Source organism: Pelophylax lessonae (genome assembly GCF_965119305.1).
Source record: "Pelophylax lessonae genome assembly, chromosome: 12".
NCBI classification, from domain to species: domain Eukaryota; kingdom Metazoa; phylum Chordata; class Amphibia; order Anura; family Ranidae; genus Pelophylax; species Pelophylax lessonae.
Window position 1 is genome coordinate 171,899,517 of NC_138779.1, and position 25,701 is coordinate 171,925,217.

The 25,701-nt window shown below is 43.7% G+C and overlaps 1 protein-coding gene across 1 annotated transcript in view; it reads left to right on the forward strand.

Annotated features, from left to right (window-relative positions):
- Positions 1-4,304, forward strand: part of PNKP (polynucleotide kinase 3'-phosphatase) — a 213,542-nt gene extending 209,238 nt beyond the window's left edge. Inside the window, exons 15-17 of the mRNA XM_082273922.1 lie at positions 161-248; positions 332-399; positions 4,165-4,304. Coding sequence (XP_082130048.1) covers positions 161-248; positions 332-399; positions 4,165-4,285 — 277 coding nt within the window. The 3' untranslated portion in view covers positions 4,286-4,304. The remainder of the gene's footprint in view (positions 1-160; positions 249-331; positions 400-4,164) is intronic.
- Positions 4,305-25,701: the final 21,397 nt, after the last annotated feature.

The window sequence follows — 25,701 nt, forward strand, 5'->3', positions numbered from 1 at the left end:
CTCAAGTGAATGTGGGCTATACCTGTGCAAGAGCTGGTGACACTTCTGGGAATCAGTCTGTGCTAGAATCTGGGTGAAGTTTAGCAGTGACAGAACAGCCATAGTAGCAGGTAATGGTTAGAATAATATGGTATTCCAATAACATGATGTAATATTTCAGGTACATCAGCTGTGCAAAGAAAGCAGGGGTTCCCGCTCGGTGTTTCTTCTTCTGTGCCACCATTGAACAGGCCAAACATAATAATAGGGTAAGTGTGGGAGGAGCTGTCAGTCTAAGATCTAACTGTGCTCTCTAATATGTCATCACAAAGCTGTACTTTATTGTTTGCAGTTCCGAGAGATGACTTACACGGGTAAAGGACATGTTTCGGTAAATGACATGGTAATCAACAGCTACAAGTAAGTTTTAAACCCGACCAGACCCTGAATAAAGAGTCGGAATACTTAAAGGGTAACTCCACTTTCATGGGGGGGAAAAAAATCGCAAATAACGAAAAAAAATATATAGCGTAAACAATTGCGACACAAGTCATATTGTATATTAAAAGTTACCTTTCCTTTGAATCTGCAGCTCTTCAATTTTTTTAAATTGCAATGCAATATGGCTACCTGGAGGTGTTCTGTACACAGAATGTGTACAGAATGCCCCCCAGAAACATTTCCTGCTTGTGTGATTGGCTCACCAATTTTCCCAGAAGTCTTCACTAAGATACAAGTCAGATTTCAGGCAGCGACAAGTTTTTGGTGAGATACTTCAAATAGGAAATCACGGGTAAAGGGATGCAGACCGCACAGCTTTACTCACTAGAGCCCTGCAGGTGCACAGCTGACTGATATTTATGAAACCACTCACATTAGACTAATTTTCCCACATGGATACAAACACTCAGGGATTTCTTCAGAATAACAGAAGGTGGGAATCGGCAACAAAGTTTGTTATAAAATCCTTGTAATGTACATAGATCACCCAGAGGGGAATGATTTTTTTCTCAACAAAAGTGGAGTTACGCTTCAAGTACATGGGATATTTCAGTTTTTTTTTTCTTTTTAATAAATGCACATGCATTTCTAAAGTTCTGTTTTCACGTTGTCTTTATAGAGTGTGGATTAATAAGAAAAAAAATTATTTCAACAACTGTAGTATCAGGCTGTAACATAACAAAACTGAAAAAAGTGAAGGGGTCGAAATAGTTTATGAATGCACTACATATACTTGTTTGATAAACATGCTATTGAAGTGATTTATAGTGTTGCAGATTTGTCTCTCTGCTCCTTAAGAGTAAGAATGGCCTTAAACGGAGTACTGTCCTCTAATCACAATGCTACGCTCAGGTGAGGATTAGGCAAATTAGGATTATCCAAGAGGTTGGTAAACTTGGCCATACGTGAATCGAAATTCAGCTTGGGCCAGACAAATTTTAATCCTTGTATGGCCACTGCAGTTAAACAGACTTGACAGATAAGACACTCAACCAGCACTGTAGGCAGTAGGCTACAGCACTCATGTGTGCATTCTGACAGTGGGGGATATCGTTTTTTTATCGCCGATACCGATATTTTGGTCATCGGATATCGGTATCGCCGGTATCTGTCGATATTTTTGGACATTAAAAATTTTTTTTTTTTTTTTAAATGTCTACAGGTACTGTGGTGGAGGGATCTGGGGGTTTAAAATACCCCAAACCCCTCTTCTGCACTTAAAGCATTCAAAACGCCAAGTTTGGCTGTTTTGAATGCTTTAAGTTTGTGAATTTGGCGCTACCAGTACCCGGAAGTGATGTCATCTCTTCCAGGTACTCGGCGGTGCCGAATTTAAAGAAATGGAGACTCGGTCAGACGGCGGCGGTGAAGGTAGGATGCCCGGGTCTCCCGGTGGGACAGGAGACCCAGGCAAGCCGCAGAAGGCGGCAGGAGGGGGGGACATCCCCTCCCGCTCCTTGGAATGACAGCCTCTGGGATATATCGGGGAAAGTGCATATCGCCCCTCGCTATATCGGCTTTGCCGATAATCGGTCGACCCCTAGTCAGACTGCAATAGCACAGTGGGGAGGATTCCTCTATCCACCTCAAAAGTGTGAATGGGGGAATCAGTTCAGTTTTTTTTTTTTTTTTGTTCAGCTCACTGGCCTAATGAAAAAAAATTGAACCATGTATGGCCAGCCTATCACATCCTTTTAAATCTCAGAAGTACATGTTATTCCACACAGAGCCAATCCATCGCTCTTCTCATTTATTGATCAAAACCGATGGACTCCTTGTTTTTCATCATGCAGTGCCATCAAGTGAGTGTCTGATTGGTCCCAACTTTATTCTGCAGCTTGACAATGACCTTAAACACATGGTTAAAAGCATTACAAAAAACTTTCTTCAGCAAAAAACATAAATGGGGGGGGGGGGGGAATCCTGCTATGGATGGTACCATTCCCACAGAGCCCTGATCTCAATATAGTCAAGTCCTTTAACCTGAACCTATCACGCATGTACCTTCAGAAATTGTATAAAATGTATCTCTAACAATTGCTTCTGTTTTTAGGGCAAAGTTAGGTCACACCAAATATTGATTTATTTTTTCCCCATTCATTGCTAAGAAACTTTTTTAATTAACATATTTTCCCAACTCCTCTATACACCACTGTACATATAAATTCACCGACCACGTTATTAGGTACACTAGCGATTTTTGTTACCAAGCAATCACCCAATCCCGTTGCAGCAACTCAATTTAGGCATCTAGATGTGGTGAAGACGACTTGCTGACCTTAAAACCAAGCCTTAGAATGGGGAAGAAAGCGGATTTAAGTGACTTTGAACGAGGCATGGTTGTTGGTGCAAGACAGGCTGGTCAGAGTATTTCAAAAACTGCTGATCTACTGTGATTTTTACACACAACCATCTCTAGGGTTAACAGAAAAGGATCAGAAGAAGAGAAAATATCCAGTAAGCAGAGGTTGTGTAAACGAAAATGCCTTGTTGATGTCAGAGGAGAATGGGTTTGAGATGATAGAAAGGCAACAGTAACTCAACCACGCATTACAACCAAGGTATGTAGAATACCATCTCTGAACGCACAACACATCAAACCTTAAAGCAGATGTGCTACAGTAGCAGAAGGCCACCCAGGGTGCCACACCTGTCAGCTAAGAACAGGAAACTGAGGCCACAATTCACACAGGCTCACCAAAATTGAACAATAGAAGAATAAAAAAACTTTGCCTGGTCTGGCATGTCTCGATTTTAGTGGGGACATTCAGATGGTAGGGTCAGAATTTGGTGTAAAAAACATGAAACCATGGATCTATCCTGCCCTGTAACAACTGTTCAGGTTGTTGGTGGTGTAATGGTTTGGGGGATATTTTCTTGGGGGGCCCCTTAGTACCAATTGAGCATCGTTTAAATGCCAAGACCTACCTGAGTATTATTGCTGACCATGTCCATCCCTTTATGACTGCAGTGTACCCATCTTCTGATGGCTCCTTCCAGCAGGATAATGCACCATGTCACAAAGCTCAAATCATCTCAACTGGTTTCTTGAACATGACAAAGAGTTCACTGTACTCCAATGGTCTCCACAGTCACTAGATCTCAATCAAATAGAGCACCTTTGGAATGTGTTGGAACGGGAGATTTGCATCATGGATGTGCATCCGACAAATATGCAGCAACTGCCTGATGCTATCTTGTCATTATGTATCAAAATCTCTGAGGAATGTTTCCAAGACCTTGGCAAACCTATGGCACAAATAATTAAGGCAATTTTTAAGGCAAAAGGGGGTCCAACTTGGTACTAGCGAGGTGTACCTGGTAAAGTGGTCGGTGAGTGTATGTGAACTGTATTAGGCAAGCAAATATTTTTATTACTGTTCAGCTACTTTTGAGCTACTGCCAACTGTTCCAGACAACATAGGTACATTCCTGTGCAATTTAGCTTTCCACCTTAGTCAAGGAACCTAGTCCCCCAGCCTGCTGATTGGGCATAAAGGAGGAGCATCACATTAATATGGCCATTACCATGTTTTCCTCTTCTGTAAGAGTATATCATTAATTTGAGGATGCTGTAGGACCTTGAATGACCAGAGCATTGACAGTTCTAAAAAATGCATTGTTTTTAGCTAAGATCATCTGTGTGTTTTCAACTGTTTTATATATCTTTTTGTATTTGTATAGAAGCAAATTTGTGGCACCGTCTCTAAATGAAGGTTTCAGTGAAATTCTGAAAATGAATTTTGTACCAAGCTTCAAGAATCCAGAGCTAAAATCTTTGTATCTGCAGTTTTCAGAAGGCTAAATGGAGTCACAATTTTGACATCCAGGACCAAGGAAGACTTACAGAAAAAACCCTAATATAATGAGATCTAAAAAAATGATATGTGATTCCATGTAGGGCAGGCTAAGTAAAGCCACTTCTGATTGGGTGGATTTGGTTCCAATACTTTTCTGTGCTTGTTTTTTTTTTTTTATCAAGTCTGTTTACTATGCAAGATATGTTTACTACATGAGGCATTATTTTACTAGAATTTACACAATTGAAATGAAAGAAGTAATATTCAATTACTGATTCTATAATAAAGAAAAAAATGCATGCCTCGCTGATGAATAATGGTAAAGTTTTCTTTAACCTTTTTCCACTTTTTAATTAAACGGTTTTAAATAATATCTATTGTCCTAGTAGATTATGTGGTTATACAGGTAACAATCAATAAAATGTCGATAGTGAACATTGTAAGATCATGACCATGTACATGAAAAACACAGGAGTGGGAGGCATAGGGAAGGAGGGAGAACATCAGGGCTGTCCACATGTACGAAAGCCAATAGATGAGTCCGTTTTTTAAGTTCAAACAGCGAATTGAATGACAAACTTTGAAACAATTCCCCCATCCACACACTTGATGTAGATGGGGAATCTTTCCGATGAGCTAGCGTATTCCTATAGCAGGGAGACTGCAGACTATAGCCTGCAGCTCTGACCGAGTGGGGGAAATCTGACAGGTTGTATAGAAGTCAATCAGTAAATTGACTTCTGTACAACTGCAGTGCCCATACATGGGTTGAAATGAATCCGGCTTAAAGCCACGAAAATATTTTTTCAATAAAAATACCCCCGGGACAGTCAGGGCTAGTACATTCCACAATGGATAGCCTCTGTACTGTCCCGGGTCACACTTACCTTTTAGAAGAAATACTTACCTTGAAAATTTCTTCTCCAGCGCTGCCATCTCAGGTGTGGGCAGCTGAAGCCAGCGCGTCCTCTTCTGCGTCCTCTTCTCCCAGAATGCGCCTGCACCGGCCCCGCTCATCACTTCGGTGCGAGCGCGTCATCCCTCCACAGCTTCTGAGCATGCCCAGAAGCTGTTCAGCAGGGAATGACGCGCCCTCCCCTGAACTGACGAGCGGGGCCGGTGCAGGCGCATTGATTCCTGGGAGCGATGACGTTCAGCTCCCAGGAATCAATGCAAAGAGGAAGTGACGGCGCGGGCCGCAGAGGGAGGAAGTGGAAGAAAGGTGAGTATATTTTTCTTCAATAACAAGGTAAGTAAACAAATAAAAAAAATCGTAACTATCCATTTATTTTTCAGGTGACCAAAAGCAAGCGGATGGCCCAAAATCGACTATGTCGATTTTGTGGCCGGAACTCCGCTTTAAGGTACATTACCTACAAGGAAGCATAGCTTGCCATTGGTAATGAAGAAAAATTGGAGAAACTGCGCTAGGAGAGTAAAGATAGCTGCTGACACCTCGCTTGACATAAATAGCGCACAATTAGAACACATAAAATAAGGTGCAGCCTAAATAGAAAATGCAAAAATACTTGCGGGTAAAATTAGTATTGAACACGTCAACCATTTTTCTAGCTAAATATTTTTCTAAAGGTGCTATTGGAAATAAATTTTCACCACATGTCGGTAACAACTCATGCAATCCATACATACAATGAAACCAAAACAAATAAGTTCAAAAATTAAGTTATGTGTAATAAAATGAAATGACAGGGAAAAAGTATTGAACACATAAAGAAAGGTGCAAAAAGTTCAAAGAAAACAATAAGCAATGCAATCAACCACCATGGCCTGTATTCACGCTCACCGCGCAAGACTCCATTGCTGAAGAAAAAGCATGCTGAAGCTCATTTAAAGTTTGCTGCACAACATTTAGACAAGCCTGTGAAATACTGGGAGAATATATTCTGGTCAGATGAAACCAAAATGTAACACTTTCGATGCCATAATAAACACCATATCTGGAGGTCAAATAGCACTGCACGTCACCCTAAAAACACCATACCAACAGTGAAGTTTGGAGGTGGGAACATCATGGTGTGGGGCTGTTTTTCATCATACTGTACTGGCAAACTACATGTCATTGAAGGAAGGATAAAGGGAAAAAATGTACCAAGACATTCTTGATAAAAATCTGCTGCCATCTACCAGGATGATGAAGATGAAATGAGGGTGGACAATTTAGCAAGACCATGATTCCAAACACAAAGCCAAGGAAACTCTTATTTGGTTTCAAAGAAGGAAAATAAAGCTGGTAGAATGGCCCAGCCAATCACCTGACTTGAATCCAATAGAAAATTTATGGAAAGAACTATTGTGGAATTCTCTACCACAAGAGGTGGTTTCTGCGGGTAGTATGGTGGCTTTCAAAAGACTCTAAAGCCCCGTACACACGCACAGATCGTCGTCATACAAACGTCGGCGGACGAAAGATCTGCCGATTGTACGCGTGTTAGTATGGTGCCTCCGACAGCTGTCTGCACACAAACCGCGGACAAGAGTCTTTCTTGCAAACATGAAAATTTTTGTCTGCGGACACCAGAACGGACGATTGTTCGCCTGTCAGTACAGAAATCAGCCGACAGACCGCAGATTTGCAAGACTGGGCATGCTCAGAAAATAAAAAACACAGGGAAAGTTAACCATTACATGACATCACTTCTGCAGTCAGCTGAAGTCTGCAGACAAAATTCTTGTGCTGTCCTTGTGCTGTCTTTGCACTTTTCAACAGACACCGACATCCCGGGGAGAAAAGACGAACATTTGTATGACGACGATCTGTGCGTGTGTACGGGGCTTTAGACTTGCATCTCAAGGATCAGAACATTCAGGGGTATGTGTGATGATTACAGCCACACACACCTACACAGGTTGAACTGGATGGACTATTGTCTTTATTCAACCTCACCTACTATGTAACTATGTAAAGATCAGAGCTCATAGAGAAGGCCCACGGAACCTTTAAGATTTTAAACTGTGTGAATGAGCCAAAATCAATGCATGCGTCTAGTTTCTCCATACAGGAGGTGTCATGAAGCTGAGCAATGCATGTGACTAGTTTCTCCATACAGTCTTGAAGCTGTCATTACTAACAAAGGATTTTGTTCAAAGTATTAAATACATTTTAGTTAGCGTGTTCAATACATTTTTTCCCTGTGTCATTCCATTTTATCACACATAACTTAATTTCTAAACTTGTTTTGGTTTCTTTGTATGTATTGATTGCATGATTTGTTAATGACGTGGTGAAAATGTAATGTTAATAGCATCTTTAGAAATATGTTTACCTAGAAAAATGGTGACATGTTCAATACTTATTTTACCTGCTGTATATTGTATGATCAAAGTAAAGTGAAAAAACTTGTGCGATCTCTTGAAAAAGGACAAATAAAATATTTTTGGTGATAAAAATCGCAAAAAAAAACAAAAGTGATAATAATAAGTGCAAACGTGCCTAGCTGATCACTTTAAACTTATTACATATGAAAAATTGCACTTCAAAAGGCAATTAAACAGCTATTACAAATGTGACATATGTGATATTATAGGTAAACATGCAATAACAATGCAGTAAAAACAATTCCATATAGTGAAAAACATTCAGAATTCAATAACATAAAAGTCCCATACAAAACCTAATTCTGGGTTATTTTCAAACCGTCCCAAATATTGTGACGAGCTGAAGAGGTGCTCTTCAAAAATCCTCAAAGTGCTGCATGCATCACCTTCGTGCTCCAAGATGTATAGAAGGCCACTTATCAGACTTCAGCGATCAAAAGGCTCGGCTGAGCGGTTTCGGTCTGTATCACCTTCCATATGAATCTTGGATGGTCAGAGGCTCTCGCTCATGAATGTGGAGGAGAGAAAAGGAGGGCATTTTTAGTGCATTATCTTTTAGAATAATTTTTATTTAAAAAGAATGGCACTTCCAGAAAACAGGCTTGATTATAGCACAGAATCTTGTGGTGGCACGGCCGCCTGCAGTACGGACCGTGTGCACATGGCTGGCTCCGTGTTATTTATTGAAGGGAAACTTTGCTGTATGCTCCCATTACAGCATCTTTTTTTCACAGGTGTTCAGTTCAAGGATGTCTTCAATTTGTCCACAATCCTTTCTTTGAACTAAAGGATGGGGGTTTATCTTCCTGCCACAGAAGGAACATTAGCCAAAGCTGAAGTCTCAGCTGTTTAGTCTTTTATGGATCAGTGAACCAGGATAAAATCAGTGTAAAATCACTATATTCCACAGTCATTCTTCCTCTAGCTTCAGTCAATAATATAAACTTTCCTTTTCAATCTGAAGCTGCTGCCATTGTAAAATTCAATGCGATCTGGTAATCGGGAGGCTTTCTGTACACTGTGGTTGTCTTCAGAAATCTGTAAATCCTCCCCTCTACTCTGGAATCATAGGCTGTTCAACTCTACAAAGCTTCACACTTCTTGGTAGTGTCTGTTTGCCTGATGCTCCCTTAACGTCCTTATTGGCCAGTTTGGCAGGTCATCATTGTGATGTGTCAATAGGAATGTGTGTTATGTGGAAGTGGGCAGGTAAGCTTGTAATTAAAAGTGAAAACATCCATTCAGTGCATGGCTTCAGTCTTATATAATGTGATTCAGAGGTGCGGTGTCTCCGTTAAACGTTGACTTGAAAAACAGTAATCAACTGTAAAACCCAATCCACCTTACCCGAGATTTAAAAACGTTTTTTCTCTATCGCTCATTGACAGACGTAGTCCTCGGTGATACAGCACCTTCGGGTTATGTTGCCTCCACAGGAGTAGGACTAGACAGGAAATGAAAAATGCTCTGGCCACACCCCAGGGGCAGTCCCCGAGGGTATATCCTCTCTCTCTCCGCCACAGCAAATCAGTTTTTTTCTGTCTAGTCAGGAGTAAGGACCTAGATACCTTGCTGGGATCTTCGGTCCTGGCAGGATTTTTTTCTTAGAAAAGAATTTTTTAAGACAGCTTTTTTTCTCCAGTGTTCCTGTGAGATCTTCAAGCAAGAAAGCTGAACTGGGCGACGGGCGGGATGTTGAGATCCAGTGGTCACCCCAGTTCAGCCTACGAGCGCGTGCAGGCCATAGCTCCGCGCTGGGTCGGCCGCGACATAGTCCCACTGGACGGGGACTGACCCTGCGAGTTAGACGTCTCGCTGAAACGCCAAAGACCATGAGTCACGGCGCCCGTATTGGTCGACAGCCCTCCTACCTCGGTGGAGAGGGGTACTGTCAGGAGTTGGCGCCCGCCTGGTTCCGGTATGGTGAGTAGTATGTTCCCCCTTTCCCCCTGACGGGTCTTGTGGTGAACGCGGGCCCCTCTCTGTAATGGTAAGGATGGGTTCCCCTCTATCCTACAACATGTCACAGATCCCCCTAATTGAGTGTGATTTTTGTGTACAAGAAGCCAGGAGGCTTGGTTTGGGAGCTGACAATCTAATTGTAAAAATGTGTAAATGATTGTAGTCAGTAAGCATACGGCCCGCTAGGGTCCGGTACCTCCGACCACGCTGACCACCATGAGGGTGAAGGGTTGTGAGGCCGAGATCCTTCTGCAGACATGCCGCTATTCTGTGCAGGCCGCCGCCATTGTCTGGTAGATCGCACGAGGCCGCCATTTTGGTGTAGCCTCGTGTCTCCAGCATGGGGGCGGCCATGTTTGAGGTGACTCAAGCACCTCATGGAGCCAGGGGGAGGAGCCGGCAGGCGTGTTAAGGGGCGGAGCCGCCTCTTTTACCCAGGAAATAGGGCCAAAGACTTCCTGTCTGTAACAAGACAAGCACTGAGCAAGCTGATGAAAACTTCTGTGCATCAGGGATGAGCCTTGGGGTCTGTCTCTCTCTCTGTGGGGTCCAAAAAGGCAGGTAACACTGAGGGGCGCTGTTGCGACTGGGGGACACAAAAAAAAAAAAAAAAAGTTTTTTTTTTTACTTTGTCATTTTTTTGTCGCTGGCAAGTGTCTTGTATAATCATTGACCCTGCCGCATAGGTATCCCCACCTGATCCCCTCAAGGTGGCCGCAGGACCCTCCAGTACCCCACTTGTTTTTAATGCATTATCGGCAGTTTTGGAGTCTTTGGTATCCCGGGTGGAGGTGGCCTGTCAGGGACGGGGGTCAAGTAGCGACCCCCGCCTACCCCTATTGTTTATCAGATACTTCAGATACGGATTCGGAACTGGTCAATGCAGTTGCAGGTCCCTCTTAGGGGGCTGTTGTCTCAGGTAATATCTCCTCAGCAGTGAGGAGCACGTTTCTGCCTCCGCCATAGCACAAGAGTGGTGGATGCACTAGTTGTGTCCGTCCGGGAAACCTTTAGTCTTGAGGTTACACCGGCAGAGGTAGCTGAGACTGAGATTCCTTTTTGGTACTTGTTAGCCTACCAAAAGGGCGAAGGATTTTCCTTTACCCAAATGGGGTCGTTTTGAAACGAACCCCTGTTATTTCCAAACGCATGGCTAGGTGCTATCCGTTTGAGGAATTCCTCTTTATAGGATAGACGGTACCACCTGCTGTCTTGCCACAGACTGTTAGGATAAAAAGACCTCGTAACTAACGAGGACCTTCCTTTTCTGCTCATATAGAGTTGTTCGTTCCGCGAGGGCGGTAAGGGGTTTCAAAGGGCGCTGGTCGGGTAAACAAAGAGTCCGGCTCAGCCAAGCCTGAAGAATATAGCCTGATGCGCCCCTACCCATCTCTGGGGTGGGGGGGGGGATGTCTTCACCGGTTTCTGGAGGACACAGGATCGAGTTTCGATCACTTCCACCGGTGCGATTCTGCCCTTCTAACATTGAACGGTTTCAGGGGTTCTATTCGAACCTATTCACAATGCCCAGGAAAGAGGGCAAGGTGCGTCCAAATCTGGACTTGGGAAGAAATAGAGTCCATCCGTACAGTGGTGGCCTCCCTGCATCAAAGAGATTTCCTGGCATCCATAGACATATAGGATGCCTATCTTTATATCCCCATCATCGCAGGACATCAGCGTTTTTTCGCTTTCCCAAAGATCATCCCTGGTTCCCACCAGGAGACTGAACTATCTGGGCCTAAGGTTGGATACATCCTGGGCAAGAGAGTTTCTCCTTGCTGGGAAACTCCAGAAGGTTCAGTCAACGATTCGGATGTTGCTGTCCGTCAATTGGCTGGGACTGATGGTGGCCTTCTTAGAGGCAGTACCGTATACCCAGTCTCATACCCGAATTCTCCTGAAGGAGATTCTTTTTTAATGGAATCAGAATTCCGATTCCCTGGACAATCGGATCCGGTTGAGCGAGCGGACCAGGAAGTCTCCGATGCTCAACCAGGGGAAGTCATTTCTTCCAATAGTATCCAGATTACCAATAAGGGTATCGGAACTGAGAGCGATCAGATTTTGTCTGATTTACTGGATCGAGCAGCTCTAGAGCAGCCCGATTCGGATCCAATCGCATATGGCCTCTTCATCCAGAGGTTTTTCCCTAGCTGTCCCTTCATTGGGACATCCCGGATGTGGATCTGTTGGCACCTTGGCCTAACAGGAAGGTGCGGAGGTTTGTAGCTCGCGCCACGATCCTCTAGCGGACGCAGCAGAAACGCTGATCGCCCCGTGGGGGCAGTATCAGCTACGGCATGCCTTCCATCCTCTCAAGTTGCTGCGGGAACTTCTTCGCAGGATAGAGGTGGAGGGAATTCCAGTTATTCTGGAAATTCCGGATTGACCTCGTCAAGCCTGGTACGCCGACTTGGCGAGGCTAGTCGCGGACGCTCCTTGGAGACTTCCTCTCAGGGAGGATTTGCGGTCTCAGGGACCGATCTTCCATCTTGCTTTACAGTCGCTGGCTTAATGGCCTGGCCATTGAGACCCAGGTACTGAAGGACAAGGGAGTGTCAGCTTCAGTTATTCCTACCTCCAGTTAAAGCAAGGAAAGCGACTTCCAGCACATGGAAGTCTTATATTGCATGGTGTGAATCTATTGGATTTCCCCCACAGACCTATTCGGTGACCCGAATTTTGGTCTGTCTGCAACAAGGGGTTGAGCAGAAACTATCCTTGAGCACGATCAAGGGTCAGGTTTTCGGCGTTAGCAATCTTCTTTCAAGAAACCTTTGGCTAATCATTCCTTGGTGCGGAATTTCATCCAGGGGGTGCGACATCTGGCTCCGCCAGTGCGCGCACCCTTACCGCCTGGTATCTTAATTTAGTGTGGTCGGTTCTTCAGAAACTTCTCTTTTGAAGATATTAGGGAGATTCCCTTGCTTACATTCCCAGAAGGTGGCCTTCTTGGTGGCCATTACTTCTCTACGCAGGGTGTCAGAACTGGCCGCATTATCCTGTCGTTCCCCAGATCTGGTGGTTCATAGGGATAAGGTGGTTCTTCTTCCGAATCCATCCTTCCTTCCTAAAGTGGTTTTCGTAAGACGGACTCACTTTTTGTGATCACGGATAGCCCTTGAAGGGGGTTGCCTGTGTCTGCCGCGACCATATCTACATGGATCAGTCAGACGGTGGTGCAGGCTTATTCTATTAAGGGTCGGAATCCTCCGTTCCCTGTTAGGGCGCACTTCACTCGAGCGCTCAGTACTTCCTGGGCCTTTCGCCATCAGGCGTCAGTGGTCCAGGTATGTAAAGCGGCCAACTGGTCGTCGGTACATACCTTTACAAAATTTTATAAAATTGATGTGATGGCATCGGCGGTTGCCTCATTTGGCCGCAAGGTTTTGCAGGCCGCAATTTGAGGAGACCGGTGGTCTACCTCGAGGGTTTTTTTCTGTTTGAAAATTTTTTTTGTTGAGTCTCATCATTAAGGATGAGCATTGTAAACTTCTAGTTGGCACCGGTTGGGCCTTCTAGATTTGGATTTGATTTCCATTTTCCCACCCCTCATTTGTGATACTGCTCTGGGACTTCCCGAAGGTGCTGTATCACCGAGGACTACGTCTGTCAATGAGCGATAGAGAAAAATGGATTTTTGTAAAATCTTACCGTAAAATCCTTTTCTCTTAGCTCATTGACAGACGTAGTACCCGCCCCTCTGTTTTTTGAGTTGGGTTGGGTTAAATTCTCTAAGCACTGCTTTTGTGACATAACTGATTTGCTGTGGCGGAGAGAGAGAGGATATACCCTCGGGGACTGCCCCTGGGGTGTGGCCAGAGCATTTTTCATTTCCTGTCTAGTCCTACTCCTGTGGAGGCAACATAACCCGAAGGTGCTGTATCACCGAGGACTACGTCTGTCAATGAGCTAAGAGAAAAGGATTTTACGGTAAGATTTTACAAAAATCCATTTTTCACTTTACTCAGTTTCATCTCCCATTATTGAGGGAGTTCCAAGTGCAGCAATCTCCAAGATTGGCTAGCGCATACCTTAATTTTTATTGTTTTTATTTTAGAATTAAAACAATATGTAAAAAAGAATAAAGTGTTTGAACACCGCAAAAATATAAATCAAAATAGTCCAAAAAGTGACAAAAACACAAGTTCAATGGTCATGTTAATTAACAAGCAATAGAGAGTGAGTCCAAAAAAATAAGTGAATTTCCTCGTGTATAGATGATACATCCAAAACTCAACAGTCAATCAGTGATCCACCACCAAATGTGTAGCCAGCAAGCTTACCGGAGCAAGTGGACTCCTATACCGTTGGTATTGAGTCAACAAAACTCTTTGAAGCTCTCAGTCTTTCCAAGACCAGCTCAATCCAACCGTAAGAGCTATTTGCAGATGGCCCAGCACTCCAGGACAGGTTGGATGGTCACTGCACTCACCGATCAACCTCCCATCTCAATGTATATGCAAAGGAATACAAAGCATCCACACATAGTGTAAAACCATTATTCATTTAGCTGTATAAAGCAGGTTTCTGTGTCTGTGATGTCACTTCTCCTGGCTGAATTTCTAAGTTCTCTGACTTCCGGTTTCCTTTCATTTCCAGTCCTGATAGGTAGTAACGGTAGGTAGAGGTGTAAGTAGAAATGGGAGGTTGACCTGTGAGTGCGGTGACCATCTTCTCTGTCCTGAAGTGCTGGGAGATCTGCAAATAGCTCTTATGGTTGGATTGAGTCGTTCTTGGAAAGATTGGGAGCTTCAAACAGCTTTGTTGACTCAATACCAACAGTATATGAGTCCAGGATTTTAGATAAAGTTCGCTAGAGATGTGAGGTTGTTCTTAAATGCACCACATCCTAAATTTGAAAAAAAAATTGTCTCTTAAACCAATTTTTATTTCAAATATTCAAAGTTAAAAAACAAATATTATTAAAACCAACATGACAAATTCTTATGGTCACTGTACAAAGGTTTCCACTCAAAATGTTTCACCAAAACTGTGGCTTCTTCAGGAGACTTGTAGAGCCTTGTACATAGTATCACATATCCTGGAGGCTGATCCTAAAGATATGAAGTCTATTAGAATCCCATTACCCCTTTTCTACTGTTTAGGGCACCAATATTCCAAAACCAACGATCTGATAGGAGTTGCCTCAATATAAATTGGCCCTCAATAAACAGGGGAAAAGAAAAAAGCTTTCCAATTCCACATTTGGTTTGACAAGTTTAATTCAAATAAGCAAATCAGATCATACACATCTGAGATGCCTTTAAGGTGGTACAATACCCCAGATCTCACATGTCACTGCTTGCAGGTATCCACCAGGGCGAGAGGCCACTAATGTGTATTATCTGATTTGCTTATTTAAAATAAACTGGCCAAACCATGGGATTGGCCCAGCAGCAGGGGATTCACCTACCTACAGAATGCAGCATGTGCGTTGCCGTTGGCACTCGGCAATGACCAGATTGCTATTGGGGTCGCAGACAGTATTTACCAAACTGGGAACCATACCCTGAGCGACCCCGCTACCTTCTGGGAGTGAATGAGTGTTGTGGAAAATTTTATTAGAATTAGTGTGGACATTTTTCAGAATGTGTTTTATTTAGATTGTAATTATGGCTCCCGTTGTCTTTGCTTGCAATACGCTCATTAGAATGTGTATTGGCGAACCGACATTGAGGAAAGACCACTGGCAGTGAAAACTTTCCCTTAGATGTGTAGACGCGTTCACTCTACATAGACCTCTCCGCTGGCGAACACTCCGTGCGCAGGTCTGTTAGAGATCTATGTGTATTGCAGTGCGGAGTCAATATCTTTTGATATCTATCTGCCTTTATGAAGGGATACGCGCTCATGTCTTTCTACTATGCTTGATCACTATAGAGGAGACAACATGGCTCTTTCCCTGCAGATAGCCTCACCTCTATTGGAACAGTAGTATAATCCTACTAGGCATTGTTTGCTGAGCTTTGTTGAATGGGATTCACACCAGTAGTAATGGCGGAAGTCCATGCATTTGTTTGATCAGAGCAGCATTCACGGTGCTACATGCTTGTTTCATTGTGAAGGGTTAAGCAGTAAGCCATGCATGCTGTTCTGTTCAAGTCTGTGTACTTCCCTCTCCTTTTCTATTGTACATTTGAATGTATACAAGTGTGTCATTGGCTGATTCTATGTGAGAAACTTGTGTCATGTAACTGTACATTTGGAACTGATTGGCTGATGTAGTAAAGTCATCACTTCCTGTTGATTGTTCCTTTGTCTCCTAAATAAACGAAGCTTCCTGTCTGAGACAGGACATTTCTATAGAGCTTCTAAGGTAATAACAGCCTGTATGTGTCTGTGTTCCTGGAATTGCGGAGAGCGCTTCATTGCCTTATACTAAAGAGCTTGCTATAGGGGCACCTGAGCCGAGATTCTGCTCTGTGTGTGGCTAACTGATTTTGACAGCAGTGGGAGCCAATGGCGCCACTGCTGTTTCTCAGCCAATAAAGAGGGAGAGTCCCGGATGGCTGAGTCACTCATGCACAGCACTGGATCGAGATGGGGCTCAGGTAAGTATTAGGGGGTGCAGGAGAGGCGTGTGGACTGTATGGCGTTGGGTGGCATGTGCAGGAGAGGAGTGTGGAGTGTATGTCGGTGGGTAGTATGTGTAAGAGAGGAGTGCAGAGTGTATGGAGGTGGGTAGTATGTGCAGGAGAGGAGTGTGGAGGGTATAGCAGCAGATAGTATGTGCAGGAGAGGTGTGTGGAATGTATGACAGTGGGTAGTATGTGCAGGGAGAGGAGTACAGAGTGTATTGTGGTGGGTAGTATGTACAGGAGAGGAGTGCAGCTTGTATGATGGTGGGTAGTAGGTGCAGAAGAGGAGTGCGGAGTGAATGGCGGTGGGTTGTATGTGCAGAAGCAGAGTAGTATGTGCAGGAGAAGGGTGGAGAGTGTTTGGCGGTGGGTGGTATGGGCAGGGAGAGGAGTGCAAAGTGTATGGTGGTAGGTAGAATGTGTGGAGTGTATAGCGGTAGATAGTATGTGTAGGAGAGGAATGTGGAGTGTATGGTGGAGGGTAGTATGTGCAGGGAGAGGAGTGCGGAGTGAATGGCGGTGGGTTGTATGTGCAGAAGCAGAGTAGTATGTGCAGGAGAAGGGTGGAGAGTGTTTGGCGGTGGGTGGTATGTGCAGGGAGAGGAGTGCAAAGTGTATGGTGGTAGGTAGAATGTGCAGGGAGAGGAGTGTGGAGTGTATGGGAGGGGGGTAGTATGTGCAGAAGAGGAGTGCGGAGTGTATGGCGGTGGGAAGTATGTGCAGGGAGAGAAGTGCGGAGTGTATGTCGGTGGGTAGTATGTGGAGGTGGGTAGTATGTGCAGGAGAGGAGTGTGGATTGTATGGTGGTGGGTAGTATGCAAGTAGAGGATTGCGGAATGTATGGTAGTGAGTAGAATGTACAGGAGAGGAGTGTGGAGTGTATGGCAGTGAGTAGTAGGTGCAGAAGAGGAGTGCAGAGTGCATGGTGTTGGGTAGTATGTACAGGGAGAGGAGTGTCCCAATCCTGGCACTCTAAGGCAACTTCCTAAGCAGCCTTAGGCTGCCACTGGCCCTGTACATATATTTACGGGTATGTATATATATATATATATATATATATATATATGCATGTGTACATGATTGTGTGAATATGTGTGTGTATCAGGGACAGCGAGACAGGAGGGGGGCAGTGTTACAGGACCGAGGTGAACCTTTCCAGCAGCAGGTCATTAGACAGCAGTGGGTGGAGGGCTCGTGCAGTCCAAGTTAGGCACGATGAGCGTGGGGCGGAAGAGGTGCTCAGAAGCCTGGGGTGTGAGGTCACCACGGGGATGGTGGAGGCTTTCAGGCAGGTGTCCATCTCCTTATGTCGCACGGCTAGATCAAATTCTTCATCGAGTCATAATTAAGCCGAAGCTGCAAGTAGAGCGCTATTATTTCAGATACAAAGAGGGGTGCAGCTGCTAGATCCTATTGTGCTACAGCTTCAAGCTAAGGATTCGAGTGACCCCCTTTCTTATAATAAACTAAAACAAAAAGGAATTTTTTTCTCCTGCGCAAGTTGTTGTGCGGCCGGGGGAACCCAAGTAAAGCTCTAAAAAAAAAAAAAAAATACAGAGGGCACACCATCCTAGCACATTGCCTTTGTGACAATGGTTTATTAAAAGTATATGCACATCATACTCACAAATAAGACCAAATGTCAAGCAAAATATAAGTGTAAGTCCAATAAATTCTTCACTCAGCATAGCCTGCTGGTTAGTGACAGCTGTGGAATGAAAATCTCCAAATGAAGCTGAAGCGTTTTGAGGGGTGTCCCCTCTTCTTCAGAGCTGGATTTCGAATACGAGTACCTGAGCTTTAATCAAAATGCCATGTGACCCTTAATACAACCCCCTCCTGCAATGCGTGGGCCGGTGAGGTCATATGATTATTATGATTCTTATATATATTTATACAAACAAAGATACACAAATGGGTCTCCTGCAATAGGCCTTATATCACAAAGCATTATGCATTATTATAAAGCAAGTATAGAAAAGGTATTGTTTGAAAAGGATATGTATACACATATATCCCATCCTGTAATAAGGAGCACCGTTTGAAATAGGTGAAAATATTGGTTACAGACTTGTGAATTTCAATACAAACAGAGTAAATTATGAATAATTAGTTACCATGGATTGTCATCCAAACTTATCCAATGAACTGGGGTGCTTATGGAGCCCAGTTACAGTATCACAGTGCAAGGAATTCTGCATTTGCTGCAAATAATTGTGGACATGTGGCAGATAATCCCGTGGAATGCACACCAGCCAAATACTAAAAGTATGGCTGCGTCATGCATTCCAGATGCCGTTGTTCCGTGAAAAAAAACCTACCCGTGAGAAATGCCTACCCTTGTCACTTCCAGTGCATTGAACAGCTGGGGAGCTGACTAGTGCACATGGAGGGTATGAAAATGATCACGGCAGTGTGTGTAACGCGACGGTTACATTAAAAGAGCTCGGCTGCAATATGAGTCATCTCCGCTTCTGTCCCTGTCACTTCCCTGATCTGGGCTAGTAAATCTAAAAGCGGCGGTGGGTGTATGAAAAGATAAATCACGGAGCCGAGAGCCGCTTTTATATTTACTAGCCAAGATCAGGGTAGTGACAGGGACAGGAGCGGAGATGACTCATATTGCAGCACAGCTGTTTTAATGTAACCGCCGCGTTACACACACTGCCGTGATTATTTCATACCCTCCGTGCATGCGCACTCGTCAGCTCCTCAGCTGTTCCATTACGTATCCGGGGCTGTGAGCATGCGCACTGCTACGCTGCTCAGCTGTTCCTGACAGGAAGTGATGAGGGTAGGCATTTCTCACGGGGTAGGTTATTCTCACAGAACACCAGCCTGATGGCCTGCGAGTGTCACGTCCGGTGACACCCTACTCATCATCACTGCTCTATGAGGGAGCAAGAAGCCGAAATAACGCCAACCGCGGCGGACCGCAAAGGTCACTTCCGGCGCCCTACAGTCCCCAAAGGCAACCGGAAGCAATGATGGATGTCTCCATAAACAGACCAGCCGCAGAGCCTAGAGAAAGAAGCATTGGGAGTACTAGTACTGTATAACAAGACAATAATAATATTGGCATTCATAGCCATGTTTCTCACATTCAGTGTTTAATGTGTTTGCTAAAAAAAAAAAGGCCAACTACCTCTTTGGAAGTGTTATGATTTAAAATGTTAAAAATATATATATATCTACAGTAAAGTGTATCAAAAAATTTTTTTATATTATATAAAAAAATTTATAGAATCTATACGTATAAGAGGACATAAGAGTGCTAAAAACTCATAAAAATATCATAAAAACTTAATATGTTGCATGTCCTACTAAAAGTCTTATTGGCACTAGTGTTGAGAGAAATGAAGACAATATGCCAATAACGGACGGTAACTAACCGCCCTGATGCATAAAAGGCATAGACCCTGGCTTCTGTTACTGATATAATATCTTATAATATTTATTTTATTTGGGGAAAAAAAGGGCTTACATTACATTATGTACACAGTATCTCACAAAAGTGAGTACACCCCTCACATTTTTGTAAATTATTTATTATATCTTTTCATGTGACAACACTGAAGAAATTACACTTAGCTACAATGTAAAGTAGTGAGTGTACAGCTTGTATAACAGTGAAAATTTGCTGTCCCCTCAAAATAACTCAACACACATGCAATAATGTCTAAACCGCAGGCAACAAAAGTGAGTACACCCCTAAGTGAAAGTGTCCAAATTGGGCCCAATTAGCCATTTTCCCTCCCAGGTGTCATGTGACTTGTTAGTGTTACAAGGTCTCAAGTGTGAATGGGGAGCAGGTGTATTAAATTTGGTGTTATTGCTTTCACTCTCTTATACTGGTCACTGGAAGTTCAACATTCATGGCACTTCATGGCAAAGAACTCTCTGAGGATCTGAAAAAAATAATTGTTGCTCGACATAAAGATGGCCTAGGCTATAAGAAGATTGGCAAGACCCTGAAACTGAGCTGCAGCACGGTGGCCAAGACCATACAGCGGTGTAACAGGACAGGTTCCACTCAGAAAAGGCCTCTCCATGGTCGACCAAAGAAGTTCAGTGCACATGCTCAGCATCATATCCAGAGGTTGTCTTTGGGAAATATACATAGGAGTGCTGCCAGCATTGCTGCAGAGGTTGAAGGGGTGGGGGGTCAGCCTGTCAGTGCCCAGACCATACAATGCACACTGCATCAAATTGGTCTGCATGGCTGTCGTCCCAGAAGGAAGCCTCTCCTAAAGATGATGCACAAGTAAGCCCGCAAACAGTTTGCTGAAGACAAGCAGACTGAGGACATGGATTACTGGAATCATGTCCTGTGGTCTGATGAGACCAAGATAAACTTATTTGGTTCAGATGGTGTCAAGCGTGTGTGGCGGCAACCAGGTAACGAGTATAAAGACAAGTATGTCTTGTCTACTGTCAAGAATGGTGGTGGGAGTGTCATGGTCTGGGGCTGCATGAGTGCTGCCGACACTGGGGAGCTACAGTTCATTGAGGGAGCCATGAATGCCAACATGTACTGTGACATACTGAAGTAGAGCATGATCCCCTCCCTTTGGAGACTGGGTATTCCAACAGGATAACGACCCTAAACACACTTCCAAGATTACCACTGCCTTGCTAAAGAAGCTGAGGGTAAAGGTGATGGACTGGCCAAGCATGTCTCCAGACCTAAACCCTATTGAGCATCTTTAGGGCATCTTCAAACGGAATGTGGAGGAGCGCAAGGTCTCTAACATCCACCAGCTCCATTATGTGCTAGAAAATATTAGTGGCCACACAAAATATTGACACTTTGGGTCCAATTCGGACATTTTAACTTAGGGGTGTACTCACTTTTGTTGCCAGCGATTTAGACTTTAATGGCTGCACGTTGAGTTATTTTGAGGGGACAGCAAATTTACACTGTTATACAAGCTGTAGACTCACTACTTTACATTGTAGCAAAGTGTAACTTCTTCAGTGTTTTCACATGAAAAGATAGAATAAAATATTTATAAATAAATAAAATAAAACAATATTCAGCGCTGAACTCTACTCTAGACCATATATAGATTAGCAACTGAATACTCAAGGGCAATCACATAAAACCTCCATGAAAAATAAAAAGTGCAGCGGAATCATATAGAAATACACATTACAACAGCAATTGATGTATCCATGCCCACTTATACGGAGACAAATCTCCAATACATCATATAGCAAATAAAAGACTCCAGTCTGTAAAGTGCAAAGTAATTGAAGCAGTCCTTCCGTGGGTATTAAGAAGCAGAAACCAAGGTGCTGATGGCAAATTCATGCAGTGAATGGTTTAGGTGCTCTTATCATCCCACCACCAAGGCATTATCTGCCTCTCACCTTCATATACAGGCCCTACAGGGCCAGCCAGCGTTCAACCAGGTATCCTGATAATGAAAACTCCTGATCTCCTAGGGGTAGCTTTCCCAGGTATCCTCCGCAGTAATCATATGCAGGAGGAAAAGAAAGCTCTAATGCTCCCCGTATATTTGAAGGATTTTTATTAAATGTAAATATTGCACTCACATTAAAAAAGGTTGAATGAAAGCATCAGACAAGCAAACAGAGTGTGCATCGGCATGTTCCTGTTGTTTTTTCTGGTGTACCAAGACGGCCACAATCACGTGACTTTTCCCCCGTACGCGTTACGTCCTTCAATGGGCGGGACTTAGTCAGCGGAGATAGGGAAGCATATCACGGACCTAGTTTTTATTGCCACAACTCCGCCCTTATGTTGACAATGGCGTTACCTATTACCTAGGCAACGCGCTCCCCCTTTAGCTCAGAATAGACTTTCAGCTGCCAGCGGTGGTGTATTAGACAGATTATATTACAGCAAATAGCGGCCTTAAAGGAAAGAATCACAGGTACACCCCTCATACTCAGAAGGTCACCATATGTATATACAAACACATTTTAGCAGTAACAGGGAGTCCTATTAGGATACTCCAGATGGATCACAAAAAATGTGAAACAAACTACTATTCTAAAAGAATCAACTTATTTGGGCATTTATTGGACCCCTATGGTCGATATCTTATATCAGGTTAATTATCCCCCTCTGTATAGGAGACTGTTAATGGATTACAGAGATAGGAAAAAAATCCCCCTTCATGGTTTGGCAGACTGTATACGCTCAAGATGAATCTATTGCCAAGATTGCTTTATCTGTTGAAGACCCTTCTTATTTCTATTAGGCTGTCTGAACTACGTGAATTCCAAACTAAAATCCTGTGCTTTGTGTGGGGGAAAAAGAGACCTTGGGTGAACAGGAGCACATTATTTGCACCTAAATTGAGAGGGGGTCTGGGAGCTCCGGATCTGGTTAAATATTTTTATGCAGCACAATTGGCCCAATTGATTCGTTTTCATTCCTCTCACCAGTCGGTGTGGATGAAAATAGAGTTGGCACAACATCCCTCAAAACCCATTAGCCACTCGATGTGCTTGAAACCGAAAGATAGGCCACCTATGCTATGTCCTACTATCTCTTTCTCCCTGAGATTATGGGATAGATTGATGAAACCTCACGGATTTAAGTCCCCCCCATACCCCCTTAGCTCCTATAACCGGTAATCCGGACTTTACCCTGGGTCTCAACCCCCACAACTTTGCTTGGTGGACTAATAAAGGTTTAATTCGTATTGCTGATTGTTGTGATAATAGGGGGATCCTGACTAGAACTGCTTTGAGAGATAAATACCACCTTCCTAACTCAGATATTTACCACCACATCCAGATTAGGCACTTTCTGAAATCCCTGCAAACTGTTTCTGATCTCTCTACCTCAATGAAGTGTTTGTGTGGGTCATATGATAAGCACACAGGCCATATTTCCAAAATTTACAGTATCCTGACCTCCAACTCAACAAAATTATACTATATGCAGAAATGGGAACAGGATATTAATGTAACATACGAAATTGATGATTGGTTTCAGACGGCTCAACGTGCTTCTAGATCATACATAAATATGGCATTGATAGAGGCCAATTATAATGCTATAATGCTATGGTATATGGTCCCAGTGAGAATTGCTGCATATGTCAAGAGGGCCTCTTCTAAGTATTTCCGGGGATGTGGTATGCAGGGTACAGTACTGCACACGTGGTGGTCATGCCCAAAGGTGAATCTTTTCTGGATTCGGGTTTTCAACTTTATTTATTCACTTGCGCAAGTCAACTTATCCACATCTCTGGAGCAATACCTACTTGAACACTCCACTGTGGGAATGCCAAACCGAGCGAGAAAATGTATTGCTTTTGTTTTCACAGCGGCCAGACTGGCAATTGCCAGATCATAGAGATCACCAACCATTCCATTTGATCTGGTGAAACACAAATTAACATGGATCATGATCAATGAGCGCCTCTCGGCAACCCTCTTGAACAAAAGAGCCCAGCTTGACAAGACGTGGGAACCCTTGATCAAATACCTGTCCGACCCGTTGTAACTTGAGATAGCAGAGTTTCATAGAGTGCACTCATCTTCTCCTGGGATACCTCCTTTTCCTTCTACTACCACGTTCTTGTACTATTCTTTTCCCTACGGTTTCTTTCTTTTTTATTCTTTTCTCTTCAATGTTCTAGACAGGGCTTTTTTTCTCATAAAATAGGTACAGGAACTCAACCACAACCCCCCCCCCCAAACCCCCTCCCCCAACACATACACCTTCCAAACTGCATCAAATAGTGGGTATGGTCAAATTTTAATAACAGTGGGAGGGTCTTAAAGGGTCATTAAATACCAGGAGTGCATTATGTACAGAGTGCAGAATTTGGTAGGGTTACACACAGAGTGCAGGGTTCAGGGGGACTCCATGTGCAGAGTTTGGGAGTGCTCTACACACAGAGTGCAGAGTTGAGTTCAGGGGGGCTCCATGTGCAGAGTTCGGGAGTACCCTACACATAGAGTGCAGAGTTCGGGAGTACCCTACACATAGAGTGCAGAGTTCTGGAGTGCGCTACACATAGAGTGCAGAGCTCAGCCTTCTTCCACGGCTGCTTACCTCTGCATCCCCCATCCAAATCTTAATGTCGCCCCTTTTCTTTTGTAGTACCGCTCCACACACTGTGGGTGGCTCCGCCTCTCTTGCTTGCAGGAAGATCAATCAGTAGGAGTGTCCCCACTACACCCTGGGCACCTACATCTCCATTGTCCCCATCCTGCACTCAGTAAGAGCCACTCAAGAGATCAGATCTATGGAAGCCGTTGGGAGACAAGCCACACCCCTGTGTTTACAAGTGATAGTGGTGAGCAGGGAACAGAGGGCCTGAGCTAAAGGTGGTGGAATTGAGTTCCACCAAGTTCCAGCTGAAAAAAAAACCCTGGTTCTAGATAATGTTGTGGTTGGAGAGGATGCCATACCCCTTCGAAAATTTCACCGCGGGGTCCCCCCTTCCTCCTTTTGGACCATGTTTGGTTTTCTTGGTTCAGGAGGGGGGAGGGGATCCGTGCCATTCCAGAATGCCTAGGTGACAGGTGATAGAAGGATCGCCGGGCGCATCTGGTATCTGGACACATTTGGTTATACTATTGGCAAATGTGGTACCTATGTGTGAATGAAGGAGGAATATCCTGCTTGTTTTTTTTACCACATTTAACTGTTATAGAACTATGGAAGCTTATGTTTTCTGTACAATATGCATTGTATTACTTTCTCTTGTTCAAAAATGCAGTGCCTTTGTCACCTGCTGTGAACTGATTTTTGGTTTTTGGTTTTAGATTTGTTTTAAATCGTCTGCTGCCAGTAGAGGTCACTGTTGGTTGACAGGAGGCTGGCTCTGTAAATAAGAAGTCTGTCTCCTAGGCAGACCCTGTATTAGTTAATGGAAGTGAAGAGGATTTAGTCTCTGTCAGAGAGATGTCTGATAGTCAGAAGCACAGGAAAATCATTGTGCAGAAATTCTAAGAGGAAAACAGAATATGAAAATTTAATGACCAAATATAGGTGAAGCTACAGTATATATATATATATATATATATATATATATATATATATATAAAGCTAAAATTGCTTTAACAAACATTTTTTTAATTAAACCTGATTGCTGTCACATGCATGTCAAAAAAAACATAGAGAAATGATCACATAGCTCGCCGTTTCTTGCCTGGTCCTGAGATGGACTAGGATTTTTGGACTATGGGATTTATAGTGTGCATAGAGAAGTGCACATGATCGCAACTAGCGTCAAATGCTTGTTCCAAACAAGCACAGCGGGAAGAAAAAACTGAATTTTTGTAAAATCTTACCTGTAAAATTCCTTTCTCTGAGTCCTCCGACAGTCGCCGCCCCTTCATATTCGTCACAATAGGGTTATTGACCTTTTCTCCGTAGGAGTGGCTAGACAACAGAATATGTTAATATCAAAGCTTTTAGCATACCCCACCCCCAGGGGGTGGTCCCCTCAGTCAATACCCTCCTGCTTCCTGCATTCCTACCTCAGTTTCAGTAGCATAGCAGTAGAGTACATAAACAAAACCCCCAAAAGAGGGGCGGGGGCGGC